This window comes from Solanum verrucosum, unplaced genomic scaffold (genome assembly GCF_900185275.1).
Source record: "Solanum verrucosum unplaced genomic scaffold, falcon-dt-bn FXZP01000011.1, whole genome shotgun sequence".
In the NCBI taxonomy this organism is placed as follows: domain Eukaryota; kingdom Viridiplantae; phylum Streptophyta; class Magnoliopsida; order Solanales; family Solanaceae; genus Solanum; species Solanum verrucosum.
Genome location: NW_026020058.1, coordinates 799,281 through 817,198, shown reverse-complemented (window position 1 = coordinate 817,198; position 17,918 = coordinate 799,281). Strand labels below are relative to the sequence as shown.

General features: G+C 29.1%; 1 protein-coding gene across 1 annotated transcript; it reads left to right on the top strand.

Moving 5' to 3' along the window:
• Positions 1-15,270: 15,270 nt before the first annotated feature.
• Positions 15,271-15,960, top strand: LOC125823234 (ethylene-responsive transcription factor ERF038-like). The gene has a single exon (XM_049502633.1). It carries the CDS (start codon positions 15,271-15,273, stop codon positions 15,958-15,960), a length of 690 nt encoding a protein of 229 aa, XP_049358590.1.
• The last annotated feature ends 1,958 nt before the right edge of the window (positions 15,961-17,918 follow it).

Sequence of the window (17,918 nt, the reverse complement as noted above, 5' to 3'; positions counted from 1 at the left end):
TGGATAGCCGTAGATTGAACCTCTAATCGGTTCACCATCACTCTGTTTCCAAAGATTCTCGTTTTCTTCTTGTGTAAATGGTCTGTCCTGACTCTTAAGAGGTAGAGTACTACGATATTCCTGAGATATTCGTATATACCTATCCTGTAATTAAACAAAGAACTCTACGAATAAGAATGTAATATATACAAGGAAAAGAAAAAAAGATTAGTTTGAATGAAGTTCTTACATATGTCTCTTGAGCACGTGGCTCAATCCATCTTTCTTCTTCTGTGGGGTTCGTACTCTTCTTGACGTGAGTAACCTTGAACATCTCTGCTACAGCTACCGGCCAACCCAACTCTTTTTCCTGCAAATAACATATACAGAATATGATCTCATTAATCTCCAAAAAGTACTAATAAAAAACGAAAAAAAATATTTTACTAAATTAAGAAAGTATACCATTCTTTCCTTCCTAGCAACCTGGCTAATAGCTCCACCAGTGTGCAAAGAGCCTCCCTTTTCTGATGCGCGAGCCATCTTCCCAATCTCACTCCTCTTTTTAAATTTTTCATTAGTACTCCAATGTTTCAGTAACAGAGCCCATCGATCCGGTAACATAAACTTAGGCATTCTGTTTTCTCTCCGACAGTCACAAAATGTGCTAGAAAGCAACTTTGAAGCTTTAAGCTTGAAGTTCACTTGAACATCATCCTCGTGTTCGGGAGCCCATACATAATATTTCTGTAATAAAAAATAACTAAATATTTATTGTTCAAATGACTAGAGAATTTAAATGTATATGATGTGAATTTAATTTTTATATATTCTTACCTTAAATTCATTGAACATCTGCCCTTGGGTGTTAAGTGGAATCGAACTCCAATTCGGATACACACCATTATAGTGAGTTCCGATGCACTTTAAAAATAATCTTTGTCATACCCACATCCGGACGTAAGCTGAAATACGAGTTCATTGACAAAGTAGAGTTAACAAAAAATAATCAATCAATTAAAACATAAATAGATAAATGAAAGATAAAACATAATTAAATCATACTTGTATCCTAATGGCTAGATGACGAGTCTCCGAAAATTGTCTCTATCGCCTGGCTGAGGACCATGTGCATCTGAGTGCTGGGTGGTGGGAGTATTAGGCTCCGAGCCATTGGATTCGAGATGAAGATTGGAAAGTCCAATTGATCCACTACTAGTATTCAAACTATTGCACTAACTAGCACTAGATGATGGTATGGTAGACCCACGATCAAGATGTGAATAGCCCTGCAAAGTTTGGTACCTCGAACTAGGTACCACAATAGGTGTAGATATAGTATAACCAGATTGTGGAGCCACATGAGTAGAGGCATTATGTGACTGGTGTGCCGACTGAATAGTTGAAACTGAGGCTCGTTTTGAAATATTAACTCGAGAGGGCTCATCAGATATCACGACCTTAGTGGGCCTTCTCATAGCATTGGCCTTAAATTTCTTTTTTGGATTAGCGGATTTTTTTTTATTTACCCTTGTCTTTATCTACCATCTATATCAATTAAATATAAAGAACAAAGTAGTACAAAATAATGTCATAATGTCGAACAAATATATCAAACAAAGTTATCATAACATAAGGCTTAATCCAAATAGTCTTTCACAATGTCAAACAAAAGTTAAAACTACTAAAATATAAAGTATACTCAAATATGAATAGCTAAAAATCCACTAACTAAACATACAAATTGTTATTCATCCTCTTCGGAAGTTTCTTCATCATCTATCCATTCACATGCATCATCTTCGGAAGTTTCCTCCTCATCTATCCATTCATCCTCTTCGAAAGTTTCCTCCTCATCCTCCTCCATATTTGTTGGCATATCTAACTCTTCTTTATTAACTTCTTCTAAAATGTGATCAGGATGCTCCAAATTCATTTCTAACTCAGCATCCACTACTTGATGAACACTTGATATTTCATTTTGAGATGCAACATCCAATTCATTCTCAACTTCCACTCGCCCCATCGGTTTTGTTTTGATTACAGCCCACCAATCAGACTTATCCCTACGCAACAGATAAGGAGCATAGTACACTTGCTTAGCATTCTGTGCAGTAATAAAAGGATCATAAGCCTCATACTTCCTAGTGTGCTTGACTTCAATGATATTATGTTGCTTAAGCTCCCTCGTACCTCTTGAAGTTGGATCAAACCACTTGCATTGGAAAAGTACAATTCTTTTGATTGGCCAACCCGAATACTCCAACTCTACAATCTCCTGTAGGACGCCAAAATAATCAACATTCTCATTTTGATTTCCATCATCACCTTTAACCCAAACACCACTATTATTAGTTTTCTTATTCTTTGAGTATTTCTCTGTGGCAAATTTAAAACCATTTACGTTATATTGAGACATTGTGTGAACTGTAATCGATCCCCAAGAAATATCCTTAAATATTGATCAAATGTGGCGGCATTTTCTGAATTGTAGACCTATATATGGTTAGTAAATTAAAAGCAATGTTAGTAGAAAGAAGAGTACACTAATCTCTTAATAGGTGTATATATTACAACACTTACCCAATTAGTATACCACGTTAAAAATGATGGAAACACTTGATCATGACCATATTGGCTCACAAAATAACTGTAGAACAACATTGAAAAATACAATTAGTTTCCTTAATAAAATCGGAGTTGAATATATGTTGTTTACATATTTAATTTTCTTACTCTAAGAAGGGTTGGACTTTTGGACAATTCAACAAGACATGAAGCTCTGCAGATTTTTTCTCCTTTTCGGTAAGTTTGCGCAATGTACGCTTTTTTGAACCCTTACCCGGTTGGTTGAAGATTGATAATGATTGCACTGCAGGATCATTCCCAGTAGCATCATGTCGATTAGGTCTGTTTCTCAAACACGACACATAATCATCAAAGTAGTACGAACAAAAGTGGGATCTAAGAATAAATATGTTATAGTTACTTACCGCTCAAAAGGATACATCCACCTATATTGGACTGGACCTCCCAGTAAGGCTTCATGAACAATGTGAATGAGAAGATGTTCCATCACATCAAAGAACCCAGGTGAAAGAATCTTCTCCAACTTATTACTAATAACAACGATATTTTTGGCCATCCGAACCAGATTCTCTACTCTCAATGTGCTGGAACACAAGTCTTTGAAGAACAAATTGATCTCTGTCATCGGTTTCCATATGTTTTCAGGCAATCCACAAAAAGCAATCGAAAGTAATTGTTCCATGAAAGCATGACAGTCATGACTTTTCATCCCATGTAATATTCCACGCTCAATGTCAACCCTCTTTCCCAAATTTGAGGCATATCCATCTGGCATTTTCAAGCTTTCCACCCACTCACAAATTTTTCTCTTCTGTTCCATTGTGAATGAATAACTATCCTTGGGCTTAAGTAACTTGTTGTTGGCAGACTCCTATAAATGCAACTCCGGTCGTCTACAATATTCTGGTAAGTCAAGTCTCGCTTTAACATTATCTTTTGTCTTGCCAGTCACATCCATTACAGTGTTGAACAGATTATCAAAATAATTCTTTTCAATATGCATGACATCAAGATTATGTCTAAGCAAATTATCCTTCCAATAAGGTAACTCCTAGAATATACTCTGTTTAGTCCAATTATATGCAACACCATACCCATCAAATTTGTACGGTGGTTCCTCAGTTACCTTTGGAAAATTTTGAACCCTTTCCCAAATATCATTACCTATTAATATTGGGGGTGGACCATCTCGTTCAGGTTTATTCTTTTTAAATGCATATTTCTTTCTCCTAAACTCATGATCAGGTGGCAAGAACCGACGATGACAATCAAACCATGAATTTTTTTGCCCATATTTCAATGTGAATGATTTAGTATCTTCCATACAGTAGGGACATGCTAACTTTCCAGCAGTCATCCATCCAGATAGCATTACATAGGCAGGAAAATCATTAATAGTCCACATTAAAGTTGCACGCATGTTGAAATTTTATTTACGAGAAATGTCCCATGTTTCTACCCCCTCAGACCACAACAATTTCAACTCATCAATCAAAGGTTGTAAGTACACATCAATCTTGCTTTTTGGATTACTCGGACCAGGAATGACATAATTCAGAAATATATATGGACTTGTCATACACATCTCAGGTGGAAGATTATACAATGTAATAAACACAGGCCAACAAGAATATGGTGCAGCCCCAACTGAAAAAGGGGTGAAACCATCCGCACACAAACCCAGCCTAACATTCCTTGGTTCAGTGGCAAAATCTGAATAAGTTCTATCAAAATGTTTCCAAGCCTCTCCGTCAGATGGATGACACATGACACCAGGTGGCCTTCTATTTTCACGGTGCCATCTCATATAAGGAGCAGAGCTATTTGATGCATACAACCTCTTCAATCTTGGTATAAGAGGTAAATAATGCATCGCCTTAATAGCAAGTTTCTTTCCGGTAGAACCAGTCTTATAGTGAGGGTGACTACAAAACTTACAAGACTTTAGATCGACATCCTCCTTATAGTATAACATGCAACCTTTTTCACAACAATCAATTCTTATCGAGGAGAGTCCTAACTTAGACACCAATGCATTTGCTTTATAATAAGAATCATGAATCTCTACATTGGGATCAACTAATTCCTTTATAAGATCTATCATAGAGTCCATTGCTCCTTGAGAAATATTATTGTCAGATTTGATACTTAACAATTTAACTGCAACAAACAATTTAGAATGTTGACTCCCGTTGAACAAAGGACTACTACAATCACGCAATTGTTCATAAAAGATGTTTGTTTCTTCATTAGGAGCTTCTTTTACATTTTCTCCTTGTTCAAAATCAGAATGCATCCCAAAAGCATCATCGACCATATCTGACATTCTAGAACCTTGGAAATAATTATGCTCGGTAGATCTACTACTTTCACCGACAATAAAGTTATTAAACATAGTGTCACTTTCAACCTCACCATGACTAGTCCAAACTGTATACCCTGGTTTGAATCCATTCATCATAAGATGCATAGCAACAATCTTTGTTGTATAATATCTCACATTTTCACAATTAACACACGGACACCTAATCAATCTTGAAGTTAAAAAATCATCAAGTGTCTTTGCATGATTTATAAATCTAGTGACACCTTCTGCGAATTCTGGAATCATACCCGCTCGACCAGGATTGTTTCTATTATACATCCAACTACGATCAGGATCCATCTACACAAACAATAATGATAATTTTAATTCCAACAACTAAATTCACCAACTAAACGACATTATTTATTTTAACTTATTCAAACAACCTAACAACTTTTTAACTTTAACTAGTTTAGTTTTGACTTAATTCAAACAACTAAATTCACTAACTAACCCACATTATTTATTTTAACTTATTCAAACAACTTAACAACTTTTTAACTTTAACTAGTTTAGTTTTGACTTAATTCCGACAACTAAATTTACTAACTAACCCACATTATTTATTTTAACTTATTCAAACAACTTAACAACTTTTTAACTTTAACTAGTTTAGTTTTGACTTAATTCCAATTACTTAATTCACTAACTAAACCACAATATTTATTTTAACTTATTTAAACGAACTTAACAACTTTTTAACTTTAACTAGTTTAGTTTTGATTTAATTCCAACAACTAAATTCACTAACTAACCCACATTATTTATTTTAACTTATTCAAACAACTTAACAACTTTTTAACTTTAACTAGTTTAGTTTTGACTTAATTCCGACAACTAAATTCACTAACTAACCCACAACATTTATTTTAACTTATTTAAACAACTTAACAACTTTTAACTTTAACTACATTAGTTTTGACTTAATTCCAACAACTAAATTCACTAACTAAACCACAATATTTATTTTAACTTATTTAAACAACTTAACAACTTTTTCACTTTAAGTAGTTTAGTTTTGACTTAATTTCGACAACTAAATTCACTAACTAACCCACAACATTTATTTTAATTTATTTAAACAACTTAACAACTTTTAACTTTAACTACATTAGTTTTGACTTACTTCCAACAACTAAATTCACTAACTAAACCACAATATTTATTTTAACTTCTTTAAACAACTTAACAACTTTTTAACTTTAAGTACATTAGTTTTGACTTAATTCCAACAACTAAATTCACTAACTAAACCACAATATTTATTTTAACTTATTTAAACAACTTAACAACTTTTTAACTTATTTAAACAACTTAACAACTTTAACTAGTTTAGTTTTGACTTAATTCCAACAACTAAATCCACCAACTAAACCACAATATTCACTTTAACTTATTTAAACAAACTTAACTTTTTAACTTTAACTACATTAGTTTTGACTTAATTCCAACAACTAAATTCACTAACTAAACCACATTATTTATTTTAACTTATTTAAACAACTTAATAACTTTTCAACTTTACCTAGTTTAGTTTTGACTTAATTTCGACAACTAAATTCACTAACTAACCCGCAACATTTATTTTAACTTATTTAAACAACTTAACAACTTTAAACTTTAACTACATTAGTTTTGACTTAATTCCAACAACTAAATTCACTAACTAAACCACAATATTTATTTTAACTTCTTTAAACAACTTAACAACTTTTTAACTTTAACTACATTAGTTTTGACTTAATTCCAACAACTAAATTCACTAACTAAACCACAATATTTATTTTAACTTATTTAAGCAACTTAACAACTTTTTAACTTATTTAAACAACTTAACAACTTTAACTTGTTTAGTTTTGACTTAATTCCAACAACTAAATCCACCAACTAAACCACAATATTTACTTTAACTTATTTAAACAAACTTAACTTTTTAACTTTAACTACATTAGTTTTGACTTAATTCCAACAACTAAATTCACTAACTAAACCACATTATTTATTTTAACTTATTAAACAACATAACAACTTTTTAACTTTACTTAGTTTAGTTTTGACTTAATTCCAACAACTAAATACACCAACTAAATCAATTTTATCATCTATAGGATCAAATAGTGTTGGTACTTATGCTTAACAAATATATTATTTCTAAATTTAAAGCTAAGTGTCAACACTAGATGGACACAAATCGATCTTGCAAGAATATCAATTTTGTCATCAATAGGATCAACTATTGTTGGTACTTATGCTTAACAAATATATTATTTCTAAATTTAAAGCTAAGTGTCAACACTAGATGGACACAAATCGATCTTGCAAGAAAATCAATTTTGTCATCAATAGGATCAACTAGTGTTGATACTTATGCTTAACAAACACATTATTCCTAAATTAAAGTTTAATATCAACACTAGATGGACACAAATCGATCTTGTAAGAAAATCAATTTTGTCATCAATAGGATCAACTAGTGTTGGTACTTATGCTTAACAAACACTCAACAGACACAAAAAAATTATCACAAAATTAAAGCTAAGTATTAATACTAGATGGACACAAACACATTATTGAAAACAATAGTACTTGAACTTAAGAAATTTAGAAGCACCAACCTTATCTCCAACTTTGATGAAAGAAGCAATATAGTCTTGTATCAACTGTTTTAGATGTTGAGCTTCCTCAGTTGCCTAACACGAAAAGTTCTTAAATTAGTTAAATATAAACTTCATATCCAAGAATATTAGTTATACATATATATTCAAGTTTTAATAAGTTCAAGTTTCAATTCAAGTTCATAGCTAATTTCTAAACTTAATTAGTTATATATTCAAGCTAATTAGTTCCAAGTTCAAGTTCTAATTTCAAGTTCATATTCCTAATTAAGTTCAATTTATAGTAAATTCAAGTTATAATTAATTATAACTTATAATTAATTATAAGTTCTAATTAAGTTGTAATTCAAATCCCTAAAATTCTAAATTCAAACGAGCTAGCTAGTGTCCCAACTTCAAACTATTAATTAGTCCTAAAATATCAAATATAATTCAAACTATTAGTCCTAAATTTCAAATTCAAACTAGCTTTAAAATCACAAATTGAAAGTACTCCTAGAATTCAAAAATCAAACTATAGTGCTAAAATCCCAAATTCAAACTATTAAAAGTCCTAAAATCTCAATAATAATTCAAACTAGTCCTAAATTCAAAATTCAAAATTCAAACTAGTCTTAAAATCACAAATTCGAACTAGCCCTAAAATCCCAAAATCTAACTAGTGCTAAAATCATAAATTCAAATTAGCTAGCTATTTCTAATACCAAATTCAAACTATTAGTCCTAAAATCTCAATAATAATTCAAACTAACTCAAATAATACCCAAATTCAAACAACTCCTTAAATACCCTAATTCAATCTAATCTTACAATTCCAAAATCAAACTAATTAACTCAAGAAATACCGAATTTCAAATAAATCCTAAGATACCCTAATTCAAACTAACCCTAACATTAAAATTTTCAATTCACAAACAATAAACACAAACTAACAATAAAACAATCCCTAATTCAAACTAACAATCAAAAACCCTAAATCATTCACTTCCTAACTAACAATCAATTAAACTAACAATCAATAAAACTAAGTATATTAGTACTCTAATTTTGAGATACTTCAACTAAATAGAAACAAAAGTAATCTTTTATGGAGGTTCTAAAAATTCACCTTGAGTAAGAAGGTCGGGGATGGTGGCGCGAACTGAGAAAACTGACATGGAGGTGGCGCCGGTCGGGATGGAGGCGGCGCGACCTCCTGCTGCTGGGTGCGACCAGCAGCTGCGCGCGACCTTCCTCTACCTCTGCAGCTGCGCTCGACCTTCCTCTGCTGCTGCGATGGTGGCGCGGCGTGGTGCTGGTTGGGGATGGTGGCGTGGCGCCGATCGGGAGGGTGGGGATGGGCACGGATGGGGTGGGTCGGGGGGGTAGGGATGGGCGCCGATGGGGTGGGTCGGGGGTGAGGCGGGGGTGAGGAGTGAGACTTCACTTAGGTTTTGAGACTTCACTTAGGACTTAGGAGTGAGACTTGATATTATCCTTCTTTTTTAAGAGAATTGTTTAATTTATTGACCACGGAATGTCGGTATTTTTAAAAATAATTATCTATATTTAAAAATATTTAATAAATACCGACATCGTGAAGTCGATATTATTTAAATAAAATAATAATTTAATTATACCAACCTCTTTAGGTCGGTATTTATTAATTTATTTTAATATAAACTCAGCTCTTGAGGTTGATTTTATTACTTAAACATATATATATATATATATATATATATATATATATATATGATCAACAGAAGTTTAATTTAATAAATTTAATTTATCGATCAAGTTAATTTTATAAATTTAAATTATATAACTCCTAATTATATAAATTTATTAATTTTATTGATCAACAAAGTTTATCAATATCAAATATATATATAATTTAACTACACATCAACAGAAGTATAATTTAACAAATTTAATTTATCGATCAAGTTAATTTTATAAATTTAAATTATATAACTCCTAATTATATAAATTTAATTTTATTGATCAACAAAAGTTTATCAATACCAAATTTAATATATAAATCTCCTTGAATTGATCATCGGTATTTCTTTAATTGATAATGTATTTCATATCTAAACCACTAGTATATAAGACTTGATTTGTTAAACTACTTGAGGATTATATATTTATTAAATTTAACTTCTGTTGATATGTAGTTAAATTATATATATATATATATATATATAATATATATATAATTTAACTACACATCAACAAAAGTTTAATTTAATAAATTTAATTTATCGATCAAGTTAATTTTATAAATTTAAATTATATAACTCCTAATTATATATATTTAATTTTATTGATCAACAAAAGTTTATCAATATCAAATTTAATATATAAATCTCCTTGAATTGATCCTCAGTATTTCTTTAATTGATAATGTATTCATATCTAAACCACTAGTATATAAGACTTGATTTGTTAAACTACTCGAGGAGTATATAATTAATCAACGTATTTCATACTCCGATAAGGTATCGTTTACATGTCATCATAATTAGGAGGTGATCACTACACTTAACATCCATTCAATTAGATCGAACGTATATAATAATACTTCTCGCATTTCATACTCGAATGGATTATATGTTAGCTCTTCACCTCTACATCATGACATGAGATATTAAGTTAATGATTAGACGACGGACTGATAGAATTTGTACATTACTCTAGAAATATAAGTATAATTATCTTCTAATTCATATCAACGTAGTTTCATACTCTAAATATGGATTATAGATATTTTTTTATTTATTCCACAAATTCTAACTTTTTATTTATAAAAGTATACAAAATTGTTACACTTTTTGAACAATTAATTGTAGGTGTAAAATGAAATTTTAGTATTATGCACAATAGCAAAATTATGAGTATTAATAGGAATATTTTAAACAAATCGACCTCCGGATGTCGCTTTTATTGAAAGTAAATTAGATTTAATAAAACATACCGACGTCATGAGGTCAATATCACATTAAATTTTAAGATAAATAAAAGTAATCATGTTAATTAAATAATATTGACATCGGGAGGTTGGTATTTTATATTAAATTATTTTTTAACTTGTATAAAACCATCATTCAGAGGACAATTTATTTAAAGTTAATTGAAAATATTAATTTATTACATAACACAAAATCGTCCTCCGGAAGACGATTTAAATAAAATTAAACCAAAATAGAAAATAATATCGACATCAAGAGGTCGGTTTTTATTGTAATTCATTTTCTGGGAAAAATTCCGACCTCCTGAGGTCGGAATTTGGTTTTTCTGCAAACCTCAAACCGACCTCCGGATGTCGCTTTTAAAAGTAATTAGATGAAATAAAAATATCGACCTCCGGATGTCGCTTTAATTAATAGTAATTAGATGAAATAAAAATACCGACCTCATGACCTCATGAGGTCGGTACTTTAATTACATACTGTTTAATTTTACCGACATTCGAAAGTCGGTATTGTAAAATATTTAATTGAGAAAAAATTCCGACCTCAGGAGGTCGGAATTTTTAATGAATTACAATAAAAAACTACTTTTTTTAAAAATCTATTTTGGAACTTAATATTTAAATTCAACTTTAAAAAATAAATAACAATATAAAACAAATTTTTTTTAAAAAACATACATTTTGCAACTTACCGTTTAAATAACACTAAAGCATATTTAAGCGATATACAAAATTGTAAAGAAATCTAAACATATCTAATTATCTATTCTTTTTTAACTTTTTTTTTTAAAAAAATAAAAAATAAAAAGAAACTTCAACTATAAATAATTATCCCTAAAATTCCTCACCCACTTACTTAACTTTCTTCCCCAAAAAAACTCAACCGTATTAACTCACTAAATTTAAATACGGTAGTCTTTTCTTTAGTTTTCCAAGAAAAAAAAAATGCATCTCAATAAAGGAAATTCAAAACAATAATAATCCTTACCATTCATGGAAAAGTAATTTTTATTATTTTTATTATTATCTTTTTCTTCTGTTTTATGTGGTTTACATTATCAATAATTATACTTTATTTTGGAAGTTCTAGATGTTGAAGATCATCAATTGATGAAGTTACGATCAAGCCATTTATGTGATGAATATATGTTGTTGTAGAAGGAGAAACACTTTTAAGACTATATTTGATAACTATGTCAAGCATGTAATATTTTAATTTTTTTCATCTTATGTTTTGTTTTAAAATCAAACTGTGTTGATGTATTTACATATAATTTATGATTCTTTGCTTACTGCATATTTCATATTTATAATTCTTTAATCTTATCTTTTTTTAACATGCAGTTAATGATGAAACTATACTGGAAATTTTGAATTGAAAGATTAGAAGTATTTGAATTTGAAGATATTATATTTTCAAAAGAAAAAAAAAATATTAACTTAATTAAAACTAGAAACTCATGTTATAGAATTCTAAATAAACTCTTACTATTTCACAAATTTATCTTTTCATATGTTAATAAATGTATTTAACTATATTTAATTTACATATAAATGAAGATAATAGTACTATCTCTCTATATTAATATAAATGAAAGTTGACATATATCTGCTTGCAATTTATTTATTTATCGGATGATGTTGAAAACGTTAATATGACAACAATTTCAACAACGACTACAATGATAATGACGACGACGTTGATGTAATCGATATTACAACAATGAAGATTAAAGTGGACAACAAAAGAAATATTAAGATGAGGAAGGAGATCAAGAAGAAGAAAAAGAAGATCAAGAAGGAACATACAATGACTGAAATGATAAAAGAAATACAACAAAGTACATCATCATTTTTCATTTTGGAACATTTCAAGATTATACTGGCAATGGTAAAGGAATAAACATTGATAGTTTCATTTCATCACCATAATGTGATGATTTGTATTTATCGGACTATCACACTTCATTCGCTCTTTAAATGTCCAGGTAAATATATCAATGTTATGTTGAAAATTCATAAAGTAAAACATAAATATAAGTGATAATTTGTAAATCGTATAATATATAATTTGCATAAACTTTCTTTTCTTTATAATATGTAAAGAGATAAGATTTATTACCCACAAAAGTTTTATGTGGGTAATATAGATTTTCTTATGTGATTTTTTTTTTTAATTGTTGTTTGTTAGTTTGTATTAAATGTGTAAGATTTGTTTATGAGTTCTAAAAATTACATTTAGTTATGGAGAAACATTTTATTTTGGCAAATTTTAAAAGATCTGAAGAAAGAGGAATATTTACGAAAAATTACATATTTTTGAAACAAATTAAAAAATAAATATATTTCCTTTTAATTTTTAAAACATTAAAAAATTTAAATTCGTTATTTTAAATAATAATCAAGAAATGAACAATTCCATGTAATTCTAATCATATTTTCATCAAATATAGCTAGGATATAAGAATGAAAATTAACTTAAATTAAAATAAAAGCTAAGTAAAGACTTTCACTAGCTATCCATGAATTATGGATCCCATTAATATGAAAATTGGGAGTTTTAATTTTTTTAAAAATACGTTATAATTTTGTGTTTAATTTTTAAAAAAAAATATGTTTTAAATTTGTGTTGCAAATTTAGATAGGTGATAAGTTTGAAAATTAATTTAAGTGAAAAAATGATGAGTAAAGACTTTCACCAACTATCCACAAATTATGGAACCGTACTGTGAAAATTGATAGTTTTAAATTTATTTTATATTCTAAAAATATTAGCAATTTAATTCGTCTTTTTTTTAAAAAAAAAAAAAAAAAGAGTTGTTCCAAGTAGTTATAACTATACTTTCATCAAATTTGGCTAGGAGATGATTTTGAAAATTATTTTCAATTAAAATAAAATACGACATAAAGACTTTCACCAACTAGCCATGAATTATGGAATCCTATTAACTGTGAAAGTTGAGCATTTTAATTTCTTTTTTAAAATAAAAAACTGACAATTAAATCCTAATTTTAAAAATAAAATATTTTAAACAATTTCAAGTTATAATAACCATATCTTCATCAAATTTGTCTAGGAGATAACTGCACACACAATTTGACATAATATCAACTCAAAATAAAGATATTAATGTTGTTATCTTTTTACTTTTTAGTTAATAAAAACAATGACAAATATAATAAAACTAAACATAGAATAAAATATTTAAAACATTAAAAATAATAATCAACCATTTGGATTATTTACAAATATCCAAAAGAAAAAACTATTTTTAAAATTACCTCAACTATTGTTTCTTTTTAATTTATTTAAAATTATTTTTTCTAAAAACTGACAATCTCAACAATATGTCAGTTTTACCTTTATATTCGGTTACTTCTTTTTAAAAAAAAATTACTTTTACTGGGGTTGTATTTATTAAGATTATTTTTACCTTAAATCAATTTTCTATGATATTGTAGCACAAATTTAATACGGAAAAAAATTTGTAAAATCTTTTGATTTTCAATAAAATATATATAGAAAATGTATCAACATACCATCTAATCTTATGATATCAAATATTTCTTATGAAATGTTAGAATTAATAAATTACTAGCATACTTTTTTAATTCAAACAATATGAATAAAGTACAAACAAATAAAAATATTTGAAGTATTTGATATTTGATCAAAGATAAGATGATCATAAAATTAATAGTATCCTTACAAAGAATTTAACCTGATATATTATAAAACTAAAAGCGTAGCTGATATAGTTATAGTTAAAATAAATTGTGTACTAATAATATTAATTCAATGTGCTCAAATAAATAATGATTTGTATTATTATTATAACAAATTAAATATATTATTAAGTGCATAATATATTTTATTAATTATTTTTAATTATAAAATTATTACATTTTAAATCATCCGCGCAACGCGCGTACACGTATACTAGTATTAAATAATAATAGGGATATTTTTAGACCAAATTATTAACTAGGCATAATATATAAACATTATCCTTAACTTGATTTCAACAGACAACTATGCTCTCTAACTTTGAGTATACACAAGTAGACACTTAAACTTTTATAAAATTGAACAAGTAGACACATGTACCCTACATGACATAATACATGTAGGACGCCATGTATGGCACAAAATCACTATGTAGGGTGTTATGTAGGACGAATGTGTCTATTTGTTCAGTTTTATACAAGTTTAACTGCTTACTTGTGCACACCTAAAGTTAAAGGCCATTGTTGCTAGTTGATGTAAAGTTAAAGGTCATGTATAGTGCATTTTTATTCAATTTAGCATAGTTTAAAGACATTTTTGACAATTTTCTCTATATTACCCTTTCTATCAATAGATCATGTATTGGTACAAAGATCCAATGTGAATTACATGGTTCTTTTGTAATGAGAATTTTCTCTTCCCTGTGATGATGCCGAAAAATACGTACTACACTTTAAAAGTTTATTCGCCCTTTTCTTTTTCTTCTTTTTGAAAAAACAAAAAAAGAAAAGAAAAGAAAAGTCATTTTGCCACATGGGTCACAAAATAGCTCATCTGTACACACCCTCGTGGCCAACGGGCCATTCTTCTTTATTTCCTTTATACTTACTTTATATAAATGAATCTTTACCAATTTATACAACAAGAACCATTGTATTTTGTATACAAGCAACCATTTTTCTATTTTATTAATTAATGTACTACTTACTATATACTATCCTTCTTATACATTCTTTACCTTACCACTCTAATGATCACAATAATGAAAGTTCAACTTGAAAAATCGAATAGCTTAGATTCTTCTTCTTCATCCTCGTCCTCCTTTAACCAGGGCAACGTTAACATTAAGATCCTAAAAGAGTACGAATCGAATAAAGTTGAAGAATTCAATAGGGACGACAATGAGAACAAGAAGAGGAAAAAAGTTATTCAGGACGATCATGATGACAAGCATCCAACCTATAGAGGAGTTCGTAAGAGGAATTGGGGAAAATGGGTGTCAGAAATCCGAGAGCCAAGGAAGAAATCAAGAATATGGTTAGGAGCTTATTTGACAGCTGAAATGGCTGCTCGAGCTCATGATGTTGCGGCTTTAGCCATTAAAGGTCACTCGACTTACCTTAATTTCCCTTATTTAACTGATCAGCTCCCACGTCCAACTTCTAATTCCCCTAAGGACATTCAAATCGCGGCTGCAAAAGCCGCTGCCACCACATTCAGGGGAAATAAAGCTGAGTCGAGCCACATCAAGCTGCATAGTTCATCTTCGTCCACAGAGACATTCATAACTTCTCCGTTGACTGATAAAGACGATACTTTTTTCAATTTACCAGATCTTTCCATCAATAAAGTGGATCAAATTGACAGTTATTGTTATCCGATTTCGACTTGGCACCTTGCTGGAGCCGATGTTGGAATCTGGCCCGAGGAGCCATTTTTATGGCAAAGCTAAAAAGGTACAAGTCAATCAGGTGCACTAAGCTTCCGCTAAAATCAAGGATCTTGAAGAGAAACCAAGCTTCAGGAAAATCAAGAAATTTTTTGTACACACAGGCAGGGGCGGACCTAGGTAGAGCCCAGGGGGTTCACCCGAACCCCCTCGTCAAAAAATTACACGGTATATATAACGTCAAATTCTGATTTTATGTGTATATATATTAAAATGAACCCCCTAAGAATAAAGGACAGACTTGGCTCAATGGATAAGTGGTTCATGTAGTGCCCCTATGTCATGGGTTCAAGGCCCAAAGGCAACATTTTTTCCCTTTTTTAATATTAGCTTTGAAAAATGGAACTTTTGGGCTTAAACCTTCTTCTTCTTTTTCATTATTTTTTCCTTTTATTCCATTTCTTCTTTTTAATTTATTTTTATTTAAATTTATTAGACACATTCTTTTTATGTTTATATTTTATTCTTTTTATATCTATTATTCATTTAGTTTTTTTCATATATGTTTGAATAACTTTTTTTTAAAATGATGAATTATATTTAACTTGAAATTGAGATAGAAATATAGTTTATTTTTAAAAAAATGTAAATTAGATGTAATTGAATGAAGAAACTTAAATATCGTCAACGTCCTTTTAAAAATATTAATTTAATAGAATTCACGAAATTTTCTTTTATATTTTTAATTCTATTTTAGTGGGATGAAAACTAAACTTATTTGATTTATTCGTTATTTACTTATTTTTTTACAAATTATGACTAACCTAGTAAATTGAACTATATGAACTAAAAAAATTGACGATGATATTTATTTATATTAATAATATGCATTATAATATTAGTAACTCTATTCTTACACACTTTTACAGAATCTTGACGATTTTCATAGTAATATTTGATTGAATGGATATTAATTTAAAATTTTTAAAAAGTGAAATATAAAGTAAAACATTACAAAATAAAAGTATAAAAAGCACAAGAAATTTTAAGAATGCTCGATGGAGCATGATAAAAGTAAAAAGAAATGTTTAATACGGTATGATAAAGTGAGTTAAATTTAGCATGATAAGGTAAATATTTTTCTTCCCCGTCTCGCTCCCTTTTTCATCATTTAATTTTCATGTGTTTTAGGAATTAACTTATGTAATACAGTCGATCCACTAAAATTCTTATCAATGCAACTTTGTTCTCGATATCTTTGATTAGCATAGTCTTTACTTTTATGAACCAATGAAATATCTATGGTTCTTGTACAAAGAGCATGCCGAGGGGCTACTACGCTCACCGCGCACTTGCATTACCACCTGAACTTTTTCTTTATACTTCGAACCCCCTGAGCAAAAATCCTGGGTCCGCCACTGACACAGGTTCATATTACCGTTAATTTGAGTTTGTTTTAATTCTAATTTTATTCATTTCTTGCTCTCAATTCATTTTTTTTTGTTTGTTGTGGGTAAGAAACACGATATAATATAATAATAGGAAAAAAACCTGATATATTCCTCAACTTTGCCATTTAGAGCTATATACTCTCATTATGAAAGTGATTTATATATACCTCTAGTGTTATACACTCACATATATCCCTACCGTTATAAAATGAGTTCACATATATAGATATACCCTTCATTCAACGAAAGTGAAAAAATAGTTTAAAACAAATTTGACCATCAAAATAATAAATTTAATTTAGTTGTTAAACCAAAAAAAAATGTGTGAGGAGGATTAAATCTATCCATATGAAATTATATATATATTTTAAAATAATTAAAAATAAATTTGAATTAATTTTTTCACTTTCGTTAAAAGAAAAGGGTATATGTGAGCCGTTTATATAACGGTATGGACATATACGCTCCACTTTTATAACAAGAGGCATATCAACTCCAAATGACAAAATTGAGAGGTATATCATACCTTTTCCCTATATTAATTACCTCATTAAAAAGAAAAAAAATAGT